This window comes from Neodiprion virginianus, chromosome 5, assembly GCF_021901495.1.
Source record: "Neodiprion virginianus isolate iyNeoVirg1 chromosome 5, iyNeoVirg1.1, whole genome shotgun sequence".
NCBI lineage: Eukaryota > Metazoa > Arthropoda > Insecta > Hymenoptera > Diprionidae > Neodiprion > Neodiprion virginianus.
The window spans coordinates 15,738,796-15,755,957 of NC_060881.1; the positions used below are offsets into that span (position 1 = coordinate 15,738,796).

The window sequence follows — 17,162 nt, forward strand, 5'->3', positions numbered from 1 at the left end:
CTAGAAAAATAACATTTGTATTATTACTTAATATTATTATATGCCCGTGCGAAGCCGGGATGGGCTGCTAGTATATATATAATAACTCGGCGTTGCGTGTGCGCGCAACGCAACTCCAGCCAGCCACGCAGAGCCGCAGGGAGCGAGAGCGCGACAGTAATCAGCGAGCCGTCGTTCCTTTTCACAAGGGATGTTAGCCCCCCATTTTCAAAATTTTCGAATTTCGAGAGTTGCTCTGGTTTGCTCCAAAGTTGCGCTACATTGCTCCAGAAAAGTATTTCAGCAGACCCAAAATTGAACAAATTAAAATGAAAAAACCATTTTTCACACCAGCCCGCCGTTTTTGAAAAAGTGATTTTTTCGCGCTGCTCTAAGTTGCTCTAGTTGTTCCGAATATTGCTCCAGAACCACAATGCTGTCAAATGAACAGTGCTCAAATGAAAATCAAAACTCGACGGGGCGCTTAGCTCCCCATTTTATTACATAAAACTTTCTCAAACTGATCTTGGATTCGTGAAAACTTGCTCTGCATTGCTCCAAAGCCGTAGGATTCTGAATCGAAAATTCGTCATGGAAATGACGAAAAAACTTTTTATACTGGGAAATTTGTTTTTGAGAAAAATAATCGCGTGATCCGGGAATCCGGGGTCCACGAAAGCCTACCCGGGGTCCAGAGTTGTGAATTACACATAACACTGCCTGATGTGAAATGGATGAGTGCTCAATTACAAGTACAACAAGTAACGTGCAATGGCTGGGTGCTCCATTACAAATACAAAAAGTAACGTATAATGGATGAGTGCTATATTACAAATACAGGACGTAATGTGTAATGGATAAGTGCTCGATTACAAATAAAAAAGTAATGTTTAATGAATGCTTTATCCATTACAAATAAATAAAGTAATGCGTAATGAAAGCGTGATCCATTACCAATTTAAAAAAGTAATTTGTAATTGATAAGTGATCCATTACAAATTACAAATGAGAAAAAAGTTATTTGCAATTGATAAATGATCCATTATAAATTACAAATGAGAAAAAAATTATTTGCAATTGATAAGTGATCCATTGCAAATTACAAATGAGGAAAAAGTAATTTGTAATGGAGAATATTCAGTTACAAATTGAATAATTGCTCCACCATCATTTCATTTCGTTCACGAAAAGTTTCTTCTGGGCAAATTCGTTTTTATTCTGTTCACAGATCAATACTTCACGCAGACTAATAACGTGCAAATTATAAACTTGCGCATTGCATTTTCATTGTTTTATTGAACTGACACAGTTTTCTATATGAGAAAGCTATCATTTGAAAACCCAGTTTCTCACTACGCATTACTATTAATAAAACACATATTTCAGCATTTTCCAAAATTCAACCGTTAAGAGGTAGCAAGGCGATGGAAAAGTTTACATAGAAAAGTATTGAATACTCTCCTTTACAAATTACCTTTTTTTTCTCATTTGTAATATGTCATGGTTCTCTTGTCAATTACACATCACTTTTTTCAATGTGTAATGGATGAGTGCTCCATTACAAATTCAATTTCTAATTTGCACGTTCTTCTTCTGCGTGAAGTATTGATCTTTGAACAGAAGAAAAACGAATTTGCCCAGAAGATACTTTTCGTGAGTGAAATGAAATGATGATGGAGCAATTATTCAATTTGTAACGGAATATTCTATATTACAAATTACTTTTTTCTTATTTGTAATTTGTAACGGATCACTTATCAATTGCAAATTACTTTTTTAAATTTGTAATGGATCACGCGTCCATTACGCATTACTTTATTTATTTGTAATGGATAAAACATTCACTAAACATTACTTTTTTATTTGTAATCGAGCACTTATCCATTACACATTACGTCCTGTATTTGTAATGTAGCACTCATCCACTATACGTTACTTTTTGTATTTGTAATGGAATACCCAACCATTGCACGTTACTTATTGTATTTGTAATTGAGCACTCATCCATTTCACATCAGGCAGTGTCATGTGTAATTCACAACTCTGGTTCCCGGGTAAGCTTTCGTGGACCCGGGAACGATTCTCAGATCGCACGATTATTTCCCAGTATAAAAAGTTGATCTCTCGCGTCAGGGACGAATTTTCGATTCAGAATCCTACGGCTTTGGAGCAACTCAGAGCAAGTTTTCATCTGTCCAAAATCATTTTTATAAATTTTTATTTTAAAAAATGGGAGGGTAAGCTTCCCGTCGAGTTTTGGTTTTTGTCTGAGTACTATTCATTTGACAGCGTTGTGGTTCTGGAGCAATGTTCGGAACAACTTCAGCAACTTAGAGCAGTCGCGAAAAAATCAATTTTTCAAAAACGGGGGGCTAGTGTGAAAAATGGTTTTTTTATTTTTATTTGTTCAATTTTGGGTTTGCCGAAATACTTGTCTGGAGCAATGTAGAGCAACTTCGGAGCAAACCAGAGCAACTCTCGAAATTCGAAAATTTTGAAATGGGGGGGTTAACATCCCTTATTTCTTTTTCTCACGGCCACAAGAAAGATATAGCAGAGAGAGACAGAGCGGGTGAGAGAGGGGGAGCCTCTATCTCTCGCCTTACAGTACTGCTCTCGCTGCACTGCTGCCTTTGTCCCGTCCCCTCTCCACGTCGCTGCCACTTCCGCACCGCGAGCTGTTTGGACCTACGAACGTACAGATGTTTAGAAAAATCAGTGCTCACAGTACTGCTCTCGCTGAACTACTACCTCTCTCCTGTCCCTCCACTACGCCGCTTCCCCTAAACCGCACCGCGGGCTATCGGACGTACGAACGTACGACGTTCAACAAAATTGTTGCTCATTCGAGGTAGCGCCGCCAAAGAAGTTCTTATTTCAAAAATGGAACAACAATTTTTTGTGCCCATCATTACATATGAACTCATATAAATTTTAGAGTTTCTCATACAGCCATTTTTGAGATCATCGTGGAAGTTTGTCAGGAGAGACTGACATACCGACAAACCGAAATTTTTCTAGAACCCTGTTTTTCGGATACTAACGGACTGAAAACGTGCAGATTTATTGGAATTATACAAAGTCAATTTTTCAGATTATCAGAAGCAACGAATAGGGAATTACCTAAAAACTTATCTTTTTTATGCGAGAATCATGCTAGAAAATGTATTCCTAACATTAGTGGTCTATAAATTACAAGAATCCGTTTCTTGGAAATATTTTTGCGTACGACTTTCTTTGGATGTTTCAATTTGAATTGCATGCAGAGTGGCGCTAGCTACGGTTCATGGAGGTTTACAAAGTAGCGACTTATGTAATCATCCGTTACTGAAACGGTTCCCATTGTTTTACTGACAGTGTTGCGACGCGCAATCCTTCGATTTGCATGCATGAATATATATCACATTATAGAGACCGTGCGCAAAATAAACAATAGTTCCAAATCGACCGTATTTATCTCAACCGACGGTTTTAGACAAATTAACCAATCTTTTTGAATCGGCCTGTCGCGTAGAGACAGTAAATAACAGTTTCCTCGGTATTTTTGACCGCGGTATTCACGAATGTTCGTTACACGTTTAACGGGCGTAATTGTATAACAGCCCGTTATAATTTTCTGTTTTTATTGTTTTTGACCGTCAAACTTACGCTGTTTACATGTTTCATAAGATGAACAATGATACAATGAACAAAAGATTATAACGGGCCGTTATACAATTACGCCTGTTAAACATATAACGGACATTCGTGAATACCGCGATGATTGTTATAACAACTAATAGCGCAGCAATCAATCGTCACTTTTCTTACACCGTGCTTAGAGATAGAGAAAGTTCATTAATTTTAATCCTAGAAGGTTCGCAAAAGAGTAAGGGTTTGATGATGCGTGGAGATCGAAATAAAGAGGTAGCATCGCGTATATTTTCTATAATTAGTTCGCTTGATTCATTGGGTGTTTTACGGTCCGTTGGAGAATTCTGTTTGTGGGGGAAGACCAAGCTCTTTTGATGGTACTTTGTGCCCAAAAAGAGGCTTCATCGGAAAAAATTACATCCTCCCAATCACGATCAAAATTTTCATGCGCCCAAGTGATTCTTTTTGCGACATGTTTATCTGAGAGAAGCGGTTTCTTGAGTGCGCTCTGGTATTTAAGATTAAAAGCTCGTAAACATGAGGCATTCGCCGAAAGGAGACATTTTTTCGGTATAAATATTTGTTTTGTCGGAAGAATGATGACAAATAACCGCCAGACCACTCGTCAACGTTAGTCCAAGTCCCGCTGATAGGGATAAATTTGGCTACTTGCGGCTCTACTTGTACTCGCGCTCGAATTCTATACCAAGTCGGTGAAAATGGAGGGTCTTCGCTTACAACAGCGCAGTGAATTGTCAAATTTTTTGGAATCGTAGGTTTACTTGATCCCCGGTAAAGATTTCAGTCCTTTGTAATCCTCCGTGCTATTATTTTATCGTGTCTAATGCATAGGTGCCTATAACAGCTGAAATAGTTGATCTTCAATACAGTTGATAAAGACTGACTATGCATCCTTTCGAATACAGATTTACTAAATCGTGTCTGTAATTCTCAATTACGCTAAAGCGCAACTCAATAATGAAATTGGCGCTAGTACCATTAAAGTAACCATAAAATTTTAGCAGCGATCGTTATTTCCAAACTTCAGAATTGTATGCAATTGTGTAAACCACAACAAAGCAAAACACCTATACTCATATTATTAAACACACCTAGTTTAAACTAATCCTAAAATGTCAAAATAGCTATTTGTTTCATTCTTCCGTTAAATTCAAGTTAGTAACTATTATACAGTCGCGTTCAAAATTGATGTTTAAGATAATCATTAAATTGACGACGAATCATCGCCATATTTCTCATTATTTAGGGGTAAAAAATTTCCACTTCCTCATCACGAAGGATTGGCAGACATTTTGAAAGATCCAAATACAGTTATGCTCTACCCAACTAATGACTCTGTGGCCCTCGACACGCTGGATCCTGTAGGAATCAATGGTCAAAAACCTTACAATCTGGTTATACTTGACGGAACATGGCCGCAAGCTAAGGTAACTTTTCGTCATTGGCTTACTCTGGTCCGACAAAGGAATTTACCAACTATTCTAGAATTATGGTGTCAACATATAGGTGCCACTTCGAAGTCATTCAAACAATGAAGAAAGTTCTCGACCGTTGGGATTTATGACAAAGTTTCTCGGTGTTCTCAGATCAATTGTTTACGACAAAAAAAATCCAAACATTACGTTTCGGCCCTAGTGTGGGAGGTCCTCCGCAGAACTGTAAAATCAAAATTATGATCACTATCTATTCTATATATCATGAAATTCGTCTCAAGAAGCACAAGTATAGATCTTTATATGTATGTGACATGTTTACAAGTATATTTCACTACTTGTTAAAAGCCACGTAAGACGGATCCGGCCATCTATGCAATGATACGAAAATACGTGATACCTATTTTAGTGAGAAGAAAAATGCTAGAGAATGCAAATTCGGAAATTTTTGGTGATTTGACAAATTCACGACGGAGCCCGGAATCGAATCTGGTGTCTAGAGATGCTTTGCCGGAGCCTTACTCCACTAGACCACCTAGCCGCCTTGACTACATATCTATTCTATGCTTTGTCAGGGTTGTTTGTTCTACCGAAAGATCAAATTCCGATTGAAAAAAGTTCAAAACTAGTCTACAGAATTCCTTGCGCTGATTGCAATAAATGTTTTATAGAACAAACAAGTAGACATTTAAAAACAAGGATTAATGAACATAAACGAAACATTTTCTCGGATACGGATAAACAAACAGCCCTGAAAAAGCACAGAATAGATAATAATCATAATTTTAATTTTACAGAAGTTAGTGTCCTCCACCGCGAAAATGATTATAGGAAAAGATTGATTTTAGAAATGTGTAGTATTATCAGAAATTGCAACACCGTCAATCTAAGATCTGATATTGACAATCTTAGTAACATTTATTACAGTTTGATTATGAATAAGTAGTGAGTCTCTTCTTTTCGTGATAGAGGTACCTAACTTCAAAAGGTGGATGCCAGCGCCATGACATCTCTAGTCCATGCTTCCTCCTAGTTACTGATTGTCTTGCTTTACTTTGTAAGTTGTCATCTTACTGTGTCGTCATCCTAGTAATCTTTCCATGGTCTTCTTTGTTCGCCATTTTCCTCACTGTGAGCATCTATTTCCTGTCACTGCTACTAGTTTTTTCTCATTTGCGATCGTGGTTTACTTATTATCATCGTCCCGAAAGAACCGGATAACATATGAATTTTTAATTCCTTCCTTTTTTTGGTAAGTTTTTCTTCACTTTTATCTGAACCATAGCACTTAATAGCTTTACCTTATCATAGATGACGACTCAGCGATTCCTTGGTTTTTTTCTACTGTGTAACGGATTGACTCAAATTTCGGCTATTTTGCTGTTTTCTATGTAATTCATTGTAAGTTCTCTTTCCTTTTCCTTTTGTTAGCTTCCTTTCTTTTTGTGTACTTCGGTCTGTCCCGATATTCTACAATAAGGTCACTGTTTAACTGCTTAATTAATTACAATCTTAATTATAGCTGTACAATTTTTGTTTATTTTATTTTTTTTAGTGGTAATAAATAGTTCTGAGGAGGGTCCCCTAAATTTGGGCCGAAACGTAATGTTTGGGTTTTTTTTCGCAAACAATTGATCTGAGGACACCGAGAAACTCATTCAAATAATGCCAATGGACATAGAGAGAAAAGTGGAGTAAAAATGCCTTTTGCAAATATATTAATGATATTTTATGGACAAGTAGGTACTATTAGAATATTTATTGTTAGATCCTGAAAATAAATCTAACTACAAAAGTAAGCAGTACTTCTAAAGTAAGTGAATTATTTCAGTACATTACTCACATCAAAATGAAAGTACAATTAGCGAGAATAAGGCTAAATCTTGTTTAATAATTTATTTTTTCTAGAAAAAAAAATGGCCATAATTTTTTTTTCAACCACGGCGTACAGTCACAAAAATTTGGGAAGAAGTACGAGTTCTTCAGAAATCTGTAAGGAATGTTAAAATACTAGTTTCATAATTTTGCTCGAAAAGTATTACAGTAAAAAAAAGAAACAAAATCACTATATGAAAAAAAAATTTTCTCATAAATTTATTGAACTAAAAATCTGTCCATTGTGCCTATGAAAGCTGTTGACTCCCTCAATAATATATTATATGTTTAACCAAAGCGGTAAGTGAATCTTGAGGAAAATATGATTCTATTTTTTTTTTTTCTCATCGAAAACGAATCGCGAGTGAGGTCTGTTCCTTTCCTGACCCGAGTATTTTAAACAATACCTAGTCATCTATAAAATATCGTGAAGATATACGCAAATGGCTTTTTACTATACTTGTCCTCCTTTGGCTTTCATATGAGATTGAAATTCGTAACATTCACAATGCACTTTTAGGGAAAATCGTTATTCCGCAATTTTAGGAGTATCTGAAGCATTGTGAAACTGAGCGAACGTTAACAACCTAAATCATATCTGACATTCTGAAAACTTGACACCTCTAAAGTCAATTTGAAGCAGCGAATAAGTGATTTTTAATGAATGTTTCGTCACGTAATGTTACCAATTTCAACCTCAAAAATTTAAGGAGAAAATGTAACCATCGATCGAACTCAATATATTACAGCAATAGGATCTCACGCATAATATTACAGCTAGGTGTTGAGTTTTGAACAGAGGGTCCGGTTTTCTTTGAATACTTTTGAATGATTTTAGGCAATGTTCCATGGTAGTCCAATGCTTTACTCTATACGCTCCTGCAAACTCGTTGGATTACCCACCAGCGAATATGTAATACGAACTCAACCAACCGAAGGATGCTTATCTACATTGGAAACGGGTACCTTTGCACTTTCTATTTTAGAGGGAAACTCCCAGCTGAAGGATGAACTTCTACGTCCGCTTCAATACCTGTGCCGGTAAATATGTTTCCGTATTTCACAAATTTTTGTAGATAATAAGGTCTATGGGTGGGAAATTTTCGTTATTACTTAAGAGCAAAATGAGATATCGTACGACCGTTTTTCCGGGTTTTATATTGTTGGAAAATGATGCCCAGCATGACGCCTCATGACACTATTCGTTACCACTAGAATAACGGAAAGTTCCTCACCCTTAAATATTACAGTCCCAAAAATCCGTGAAATACAACTACAACACGTGGTTAAAAACCATATATTTAAATAAATTTCCAGACTTGAATGAATTGCTGAATTTCAAGATGACGAAATTATGCATTGTCGAAATTCGCACAGATTCCATTGTTTTGTTTATCAATTCAAATACCACCAGGTGTTTCAGATGCATAAAAGAACAGGCTAATTAAATGAACATTGGCGGATAGTTTTTAGTATATTGTGTGACAAGGGACGAAAGTTGGCGATTGCGACCAGTGTGAAATTTGCACGTAAGCGAAGCGAGGACAGCAATAACACGAGTTGCGATGGGAGCAGGATTTTAGGGGCAAGATGTTTCAGCGCGGAGACGATTCAGCGCGGCAACGTGTTGTCGTTGGGATGAGATTTGACGCAGCGACGTTTTGGCGCAGTCTGATTCGTGGAGCCGATAGAATATTTTTCTACAGAATATTTGTTTATAGAACATTTTCCTTCGGTATATTGTTGGGGGAGACCGAAGGACTGGTTCTGCATGAATACTGGTTCAAATTAAAAGTTAAACAATTTTTTTTTACCCCCAAGCATAGTATCGTCTAAAAGTTGTGATTTTTCAAAAATTCCAACATGCTGATGGTGACTATTGCAACCTGGATATTGGGATAAGTTAGGTCTTTGTACGACAGGGGCATAATTAAAACCACACCATACCATCCCTTACGGAAACGCGAGAGGTGACTGTCGCATCCCAAAGGATAGAATAAGTTCAGCCTCCGTATGACAGAGGCATAACCGAAATCACAACACACCATCCCTTACGAAAACCTGGAAGGTGACTGTCGTATCTCACAGGTTAGAATAAATTTGGCCTCCGTAATGACAGAGGTATAACCGAAACCACAACACATCATCCTTACTGGAATATTTACTTTTTATCGTATGTGCATGAAAAGTCGGGTTTTGCATAGCAGTTCAGCAGGTGGAAAGTAGCCAATTTCATCTAAGTATTGTAAAGATAGGTGCGTGAACTTTCTTTGCAATTCCCATATTTATGGAACACGTGCGGAATTTCCCAATGAATTATTATTGTTTTTTCTTAAGCACGAAGCAGTCGGTTACCTAGAAAGAGTCCTCGCGCCCAACTGTTCCTGCACCGAAACATACGAGAAAACATTCCTACGCCGAATTGTTTCTGCGCCAAAATAGCCTCCGGCGAAACGTAGCGCACGCAGTTGCAATTGCCAACTTTTGGCCCGAGTCACACACGATAGTTATAACAAGCGAATGAAAAGTAATGGAGCTTTCAGCACCAATCAGAGGCTTTTCGGGCGTTCCGTTCCATATGCATAGGGTCAAATTACGTACTGTCAACGGAAGAGTGCATCCGTGAGATGCATCTTTGTGTGCGTAACAAGAGCGTAATCAAATCGAGGTTAGAGAAGATGAATCCGTCATTAGGTCTTGTCAGTATAGGTATAATTATTCCAAAAACTAAATGGAAATAATCAAATTCGTAAACTTTCCGCTATATTTGACGTAATGTATAAACTTATATATGTATCTTGCCAAGCGTTCGACCGTTCAAACTAGTGGATCAAGCAATCAACATAACGTCTGATCACACCGACATATGAACTATACACCGTGACTAATCTTTTCGTCTTCTGAACGTGGTCCCTGCCGCAGGATATTGGTATAAATACGACTGCTTCGGACACGCCGGTCAGCAGACCCGTGGCATAGCGCCTAACTGACTCACGTCAATTTCGGAGCAGAGCATAGCATAGCGCCGGCTGTGACTCAATTCATTTTCATTTATTCTTCGTTTAATTGATAAAATACTATAGGCAAAGCGCCTTTTGAATAGACGATAAATCAAATTGGATGGCAGTAAAGCAACGGTTGCGATTTGCAAGCGATTGTTTCGCTGGTAAAGATTCCAGATCATGGAACATCCCAAGAAAAGCAACCTAGTACGAGTGAAGCTGGAACACTTCTGATTGATGCATTTAGAAGTAACTAGATTTCCGCACGGAACGCATTCCGAACCATGGGACAACACCTTCATTATATTTCAGTGACTTGCGTGGCAGTTTTGCGAGACGTGAGTGACCAATTTTTTCTCCCTGTGGACGAAAGAGCAGCAATCCCAAACTGCACATGCGCGAACTTATCTTTACAACTCTAAGATGAAATTGACCACTTTCGTCCCGCTAAACTGCTACGCTAAGCTCCACTTTGCTTGCACGTACGAGAAAAAATGCATTTATTCAATCTCAAACCTACCTATTTTCTTGTTAGCACACCTTCATCTGTGGATATCCGTAGGCGTACGCAAAGGTGTATATAGCAAATACATTCCGATATAATATTGTTAAGAGAAATACCAGGGGGTTAGGGAAGGCAAATAAAGCAACGATATTAGTCAGCAGCTTACAATTAGTCAGCGGCAAGTTTATTCAGTTGGCTTCAGTTATAAGCACCGAAGAGTAACTGCTCAAGAGTTCGACAAACTCAAGACTGCCCGATTTTCGGTGATTAAGAAGATTCTGGTGTTCTCGCCCCTCTCCCGTCCCAATTCCCTCGCCCGGTGGCTGTGATAAGCTCGTTCTGTGAATACCTCTCCCGCGGCGTAACCACAGACGTTAACGATTTTATGCTTGTGTTGACTTAATGTTTCCTTATGTTAATTAGGTTAACTTCAACTTCGGAAAACTAAGGAATCTATAAGGTTGTATATACCCCGTCAACGTTTTTATGGGTGCGAATGACTTCGTAGCTTACTTGGTAACGTGCTTGCCTAGTAACTGTTAGGTCGCGGGATCGAGTCTCGCTGTTGAGCTACGAACTCATTCGCACCCATGAAAACGTTCAGTACATTTAAGTCCCTTTATATTTTAGAAATGCGTTTTTCTCGGCTATTCTTCGCTATTTAGTTCGATGGCTTTGTGCACTTAATAGTTAATAAGTAACCTTCCTCCATGGTAAGTATAGAGATATTCTGAGACCCCACTACCCCACCATCTCCTTGTATGCCTGTCATCTGAATTTGTGACTGTTGGTTACCCTGACAAACAACTGCTCTTGAATATTAACCATTGACATTCTTATATGTCTATGATTTTAACGCATACGCGTCAAACTATAGCAGTCGACAGATCATTCTGTCGATAGATAATCACTCTGTATGCATAATAATACAGTGCACCTTATAAACAAGTTCGAGAATCTGAACCACTTTTATTGTATGTTGCAGATTTCAACTACAGAATGGAGCTGTAACACATCAAAGCAAAGAGTGGAGAATAAAACAAAATACATATCCTAAGCTGATTGGAAAGAGGCTAGCTAAACAATTGCGTGTTCTACCTGAAGTTAGTTAGAGCTTAGGTTAGGTTAGGTTACTTAGATTAAGTTCAGCTTGAACATGTGCCTGGAGAGAATAAAAATTATCATGATAAAAAAGCGGAGTAGGAGCTATATTCGTGTCCAGTGAAAGATCTGCTTGAATTAAGCAGAAAATTGACGAGATGTCTCAGGGATTTTGTGATAGATTTGGCATCAGAAATTCTCGAAATGATTGAATAAAACGTGAACTCATGGTGCACTTTTTTTCCTATAGATTTTGTGGGAAGTTCCGAACTTAAGTTGCTGGCTTTATCATTCCTTGGAAAAAAATGGTGCATTGTATTAAAAATGCAAATAGTGGGTAATTTTCAGCGAATATGTAGCTGTGTGAAGACGAGTGCTGCGTTTACACCAGAAGGCTTGAGCTGCAATGGCACAACTACCCGTGTGAACATAGGATGAGCCGAAACAAGCGATGCTATTGCTCGAGTCAGATGACGCATATCCGCATGTGCGTTGACTGAAGACATATATGTATAAGATGTCCGAATTTAAAACACGCATCATGCTTGCAGCCGACCTAATGGTTCAAGTGGAAAATGTGTCATACAAAATTGGTATGGTTCAGAAATGCACACAAAGAATTTCTTCCATGCAGCCCAGCATCATAACTGACAATGCTGTGGAGGATGGACCATTTTTTAAAATGGAATCATACATTTTTACTTCAACTCAAATATTCTTTATTAGAAAATGTACAACTTTCTCATGAAATTTTTTTTTATAAAGTGAATGTTCGTGAGGTACAACAAAAAATCAAATTCTGCAAGACACGGGGAGGTTAAGACATAATGAATAGACTTACTAATGCGTACAGAGCAATTCCAACGACAATCCTTTTGAATCCACCTCCTCGTGTTTTGCAAAATTTGATTTTTTGTTGTAACTCACGAACTATTCACTTTATAAAAAAAAATATGATGGTGGACCGCATGAAAAAAATTCTTCATGTATCCCCTTCTGAACCATACAACTTTTGTAGGACACATTTTCCAATTGAACCATTAGGTGGGCTGAAAACGTATTGTATCTTTCAAATCGGGACGCCCTACATATGCATTCAGTCAATGGCATGTGTAACACATGCTATTTTTGCAACATGTATAAAGAAAAGTCTAATCTGAAATTCACCGAAGGTGCCACTGAAAGCACGTGAACTTGAGGTTCAGCAATTTACATTTATTATCAATGACACAGTGCATATAATTGATAGAATCTTCAACTGGCTGACGACGAGTGGATCATGAACTCCGACCTAGTGATGTTGACGCACCAGATTTGCAATTATATAGTGTAACGTGGCATTTTTACTGCGCGTTCCACACGGCTCCCCGAACTCTGGACGGACCACAGACTTAGGGAGCACGCGGAGCAGACCGCGGCTCATTTCGAAAAAGAGCGCCAGGACAACAGTCACGCATCCGAGACTCTAAGAGGGGACCATCGCTGGTTTAGCGGTAAGACTTTTCAGGATTTTTGTTTATTTTTTTGGGGTGGCGAGTAAATGCGGCTTCAGACAGGGGATCGGCAGCAAATCAGAACGACGTTACTGGATGGCAATCGCGGCGGATCGCGACGAAAGGAGGGCCTCGCACGAGGCTACGGAGAGAGCGTCAACGGAGAGCCCTGCCGCGAGGGAATCCAAGGCGGACGAGATTCCCGTTGGTGGCCGGCGAGCCGTAGCCCCCCCCTCCGTCCTTCAACTGACGACAGGTACCCTCGCGAAGTCATCACCACGCCACTGCCAAGCTACGGGGTACCCGAGACTGGCCAGCCAATCAACACCCCGCGACAGCGGAATTCAACGATAGCGATACGCTAGATTGTAAGAATTGCGTAACGAGAACCCCAATTCGATCGGGAAAATTTTGACTATGGATGGCGCCTATGTTCGGGGCATGTTCGAATTGCGGCTCCGATTTGCAGGACTCGTCACTTGAGTCCTGGCGACAGTTCGCGACTGTTGAGTAGAGCAAAAATTCAAAAAAGAAAAAAAGACCTGTCTGAAGTGTGTGTGCGATGGCCGAAACAGGAGTTGGCGCGTTCTTGGTGTGGTTGCGAAGCGGTAAGCGCTATTAATTCTTTGCGAACGCATTTCGAGTGCAAGTAGATCGGCGCACCGGCACCCGGTTGGCCTAGCCCTTGTTGAGTTAGAGTAGTACTCGAAATTCGTTTACCGATTTCCTTGACGATGACCGTAGCCTGAGTTTTCGCGATAACGCGTAGAGTCAAGAGGATCCCGGGAAAGTCTCGCGTCGAGTCACGGTTTCGAGTGGGGAACAATTTCGGAGTGAAATTAAGTGTGGCCAAATTCCGCTGCACGGGGTCTCGTCGAGTCTGCGTACGTAAAAAGGGTGGTGAACTTTGGGGAAATAGGGACTACGACTGGTGCTCGGATGCGTCATAATACGCTATACACTCGCACGATCAGAAAAGCTTCCTAGAGTGATTAATTTGGTCGCGATTAGCGCGTCGAGTCACGTCTTTTTGATTTAGTTTATGAATTATTGTGCATCAGCAAGGTGGCGACTAGCGCCCGTAGAAATAAGATATCAGCTAGATTTAATCACAATTGCGATTAGCGCGTCGAGTATGATCTAGATTACGTTTTTGTTTAGCGGTTTATAATTAAGTGACGAGTAGCGTCGTAGTTGAGGCCGATCGCGGGCAGCGCATCGAGTCCAATTTTGTTTTTGGTTTTTGCGAGTTAGGGTATTATTAAGACGGCGACTAGCGCACGTAGGCCGTAGAGGTCTCCTAGATTTATTCATTTTTTTTATTATTTGGTTTGTTTCTCCCTTTCTTATTTCTTTTGGATTAAATTTAAACCTTTGTATTTGGAATCGCGAAGGACGACTTGCGCAGTCGTATGATTATTTTTATTTTTATTTTTTTTGTAATATCGCTGACGAGAAATATATTATTGGAATTTTATAGTGATTTGGCCAAACCACGCGTTGGCTTACTTGTGTTACATCTCTCTCTACCCAAAAATTACCCCTCCCCTCTCCGCGGTACTGAGCTATCGAGTATATGGTCGCGGTATTTCGCATTACCGATTTCGAGGCGTGTTAATCACGCCAGGCGCCCAACAAATTTCGCGATATTGTTTTAGGTCCAGGGTACATCGTGGACGCCGATTTATTGTGTACGAGGTAAGTTCTCGGTCATTTTCTCCGAGTGACCGAAGAGCGGTAAAAATCCACGTCACAATAGGTAATAAATGATGGAACGATGAGAAAAAGAAGAGAATCACGTTACCTAACGCATACACGAAGCGCTATTGCTCCGATTGGGATTCATCGATATAAAATAAAGTGCTATCGCGCCGCTTGGTATTTCTCGACATCAAATAAACAAAGCGCTATTGCGCTGCTTGGGTCTTTTCGTAATCGTTTAGAGAAAGCCCGATTGCGCTGTTTAGGATTCTTTGACAGTGTTTCGTCAATACCCCCTGGGACTCAAACGTTTGCGATAGAAATTAAAAATAAAATACGCAGTGTCTTTCTTGCGATACATGCAGTAGGTACGAGATAGCGAGAAGAAACAGAAAAGAACACAGATTTTCTTAACATATTGTTACGGTTTCCCCCTTCGAATATGCATGTATTCATTTAATTAAGCAAAATGAAGATCTGATGTTCCCGGACAACGATCGTCTCTTGAAATGAACGAGGATCTTTCTGGATTTTTCCTTGAACGGACTTTATAAACGACACACGTCTCCTTGTACTTTTGTCCTAAATAAACCGCCCCAGTTTTTTAAATTCTCCTGATTATTTATTTTGCCCGCTTACGTAACAGTATTAACAAAAGAGAATAGAGACCATTACAACGCGATGTATTCCAAACTAGAGGGACTAGAGACGAAATACGTAACAGCTCACAGCGGTATCAGAGATGAAAGCTAATAGGAAAGATGTTCTTCCGTACGGCGCAATACTCCAAAGGCAAAGAACGACGTGTTATACCGCGCAGCGATATAAGATCGCGCACGCAGTACGCTTACGATATTAATTACTCGAAAGATATTGGCTAAGAAAGCAGATCATAATCAAGTTAGAGAAGATATATACAAGATAAAGAAGAGATAGATAATCGATAATAAGAGACAAAAGTAAACTTTGTGAATTCATAAGCTAACTAATTTACCAATCACTACAGAGAAACAAGAAATGATCAAATTCAAGTGAAGCAAGGTGATTACAGGTATTCTGATCCAACGTAAGCGAAGAAATAATAAAGCGCTGCTGTTCAGCGATATCAGATAATTAATCAATTATAGTGAAACGAGATCAAGAAAATAGGCAATAGTCACTACAAATAAGTAAGTGCTATTCAGTCGCGAAATTACTTGCGGTATTAGATACGAAAAAGGAGAGATACGAGCCCACGTGACTCATGCAGAGCAGAGTGCGAGAAAATATAAGAGCGAAGAGAACGAAGATATAGACAAGATATGTTACAAGCAACTTCGTGGCTTGACAAAATAACGAAACGAAGCCTCACTTACGAAAATAGAAGAGAATATCAGAAAACAGGTACAAGAAACAGATATAGATCGAATAGAAAATTAAAGACGATGCGATAAAAGAATTGATAATAGAAAACACGTCTGAATGCCGAATAGACTGAACTAAAGTGTGCCGGGTCGAGTGGTGCTCCTCGCGATCCCAGCCGATTTTCGGCGTGGTGCTATCACACGGTTCTCTCCTCGTCCTGTGCGATCGCTAATTGAGCCAGCAGGTCACGCGAGACGGGCAGTGGTCTATCTTCACTCGGCTTCTCATCCTTCGTTGACATATATTGAAATATCGATCCGTCGAGCGATATGTAGAGAGGTTGCAGTCAGCTGCTCCGCGCTGTTCGTCAGAAGGGAAGATTCACCCCTCGCGGTATTGCGGTATCGATACGTGAGTAGATCGTGCAGATAGACGACGATAATTGAAGATATAACGATATTACTCAATATTGCGGTATCGATATCGAAAAGGTACAGATCCTATGCTGACTCCTCGGTATTCTAATATTTTCCGCGCAGTCCATTTCTCTGGTGTCTCAGCTCGACACTGGCCCTATGGCACCATTGTACCGAGACATCCTGGTAGTGATGATTTTTAGATGGGGTTCCCGTCCTGAATCCACCAATTTGATGTGGTGTCCATCCCTTACCAACTCGGGTTTGGTTACGAAGCTGCGGTCCTTCAATGAGTCATGTGCATCAGGCAAACATGCTCCTATTTGATGACTGATGGCGAAATGGGCGGTATGGTTTGCTCAGCACCAGGCTGATAAGTGTCGTCCACGGTTTGTGTCTCCAAGCAGCTGTAGCGGTGTTTGGGTGGTTCGGTTCCTGGCCGAGAAGTCTGGTCATTGGAGGTCTGCGTGGGCACTTCCGAACGTGTACCAGACATGACCCTATTCACAATCCCTGCAGGCATCCACCTGGAGTGGGGTTGGGGATATTCCGATCTCTGTAGCTGACGGTGTGAAGCTGTTGACCCGGTCCGTGACCTCTGCGTTGCAATATCCGGTTCTCTCGAAGCGATGCTAATGAAGCTGGCTCTCGTAGTGCGA

At 39.8% G+C, this 17,162-nt stretch overlaps 1 protein-coding gene across 2 annotated transcripts in view; it reads left to right on the forward strand.

Moving 5' to 3' along the window:
- Positions 1–11,950, forward strand: part of LOC124306086 (tRNA-uridine aminocarboxypropyltransferase 2) — a 63,031-nt gene extending 51,081 nt beyond the window's left edge. Inside the window, exons 3-5 of one of the 2 annotated variants that reach the window (XM_046766246.1) lie at positions 4,880–5,060; positions 7,780–7,982; positions 11,434–11,941. In XM_046766246.1, coding sequence (XP_046622202.1) covers positions 4,880–5,060; positions 7,780–7,982; positions 11,434–11,560 — 511 coding nt within the window. In that variant the 3' untranslated portion in view covers positions 11,561–11,941. Of the gene's footprint in view, positions 1–4,879; positions 5,061–7,779; positions 7,983–11,433 lie in introns of both variants that reach the window. The other variant, XM_046766247.1, reaches the window with a different exon arrangement.
- The last annotated feature ends 5,212 nt before the right edge of the window (positions 11,951–17,162 follow it).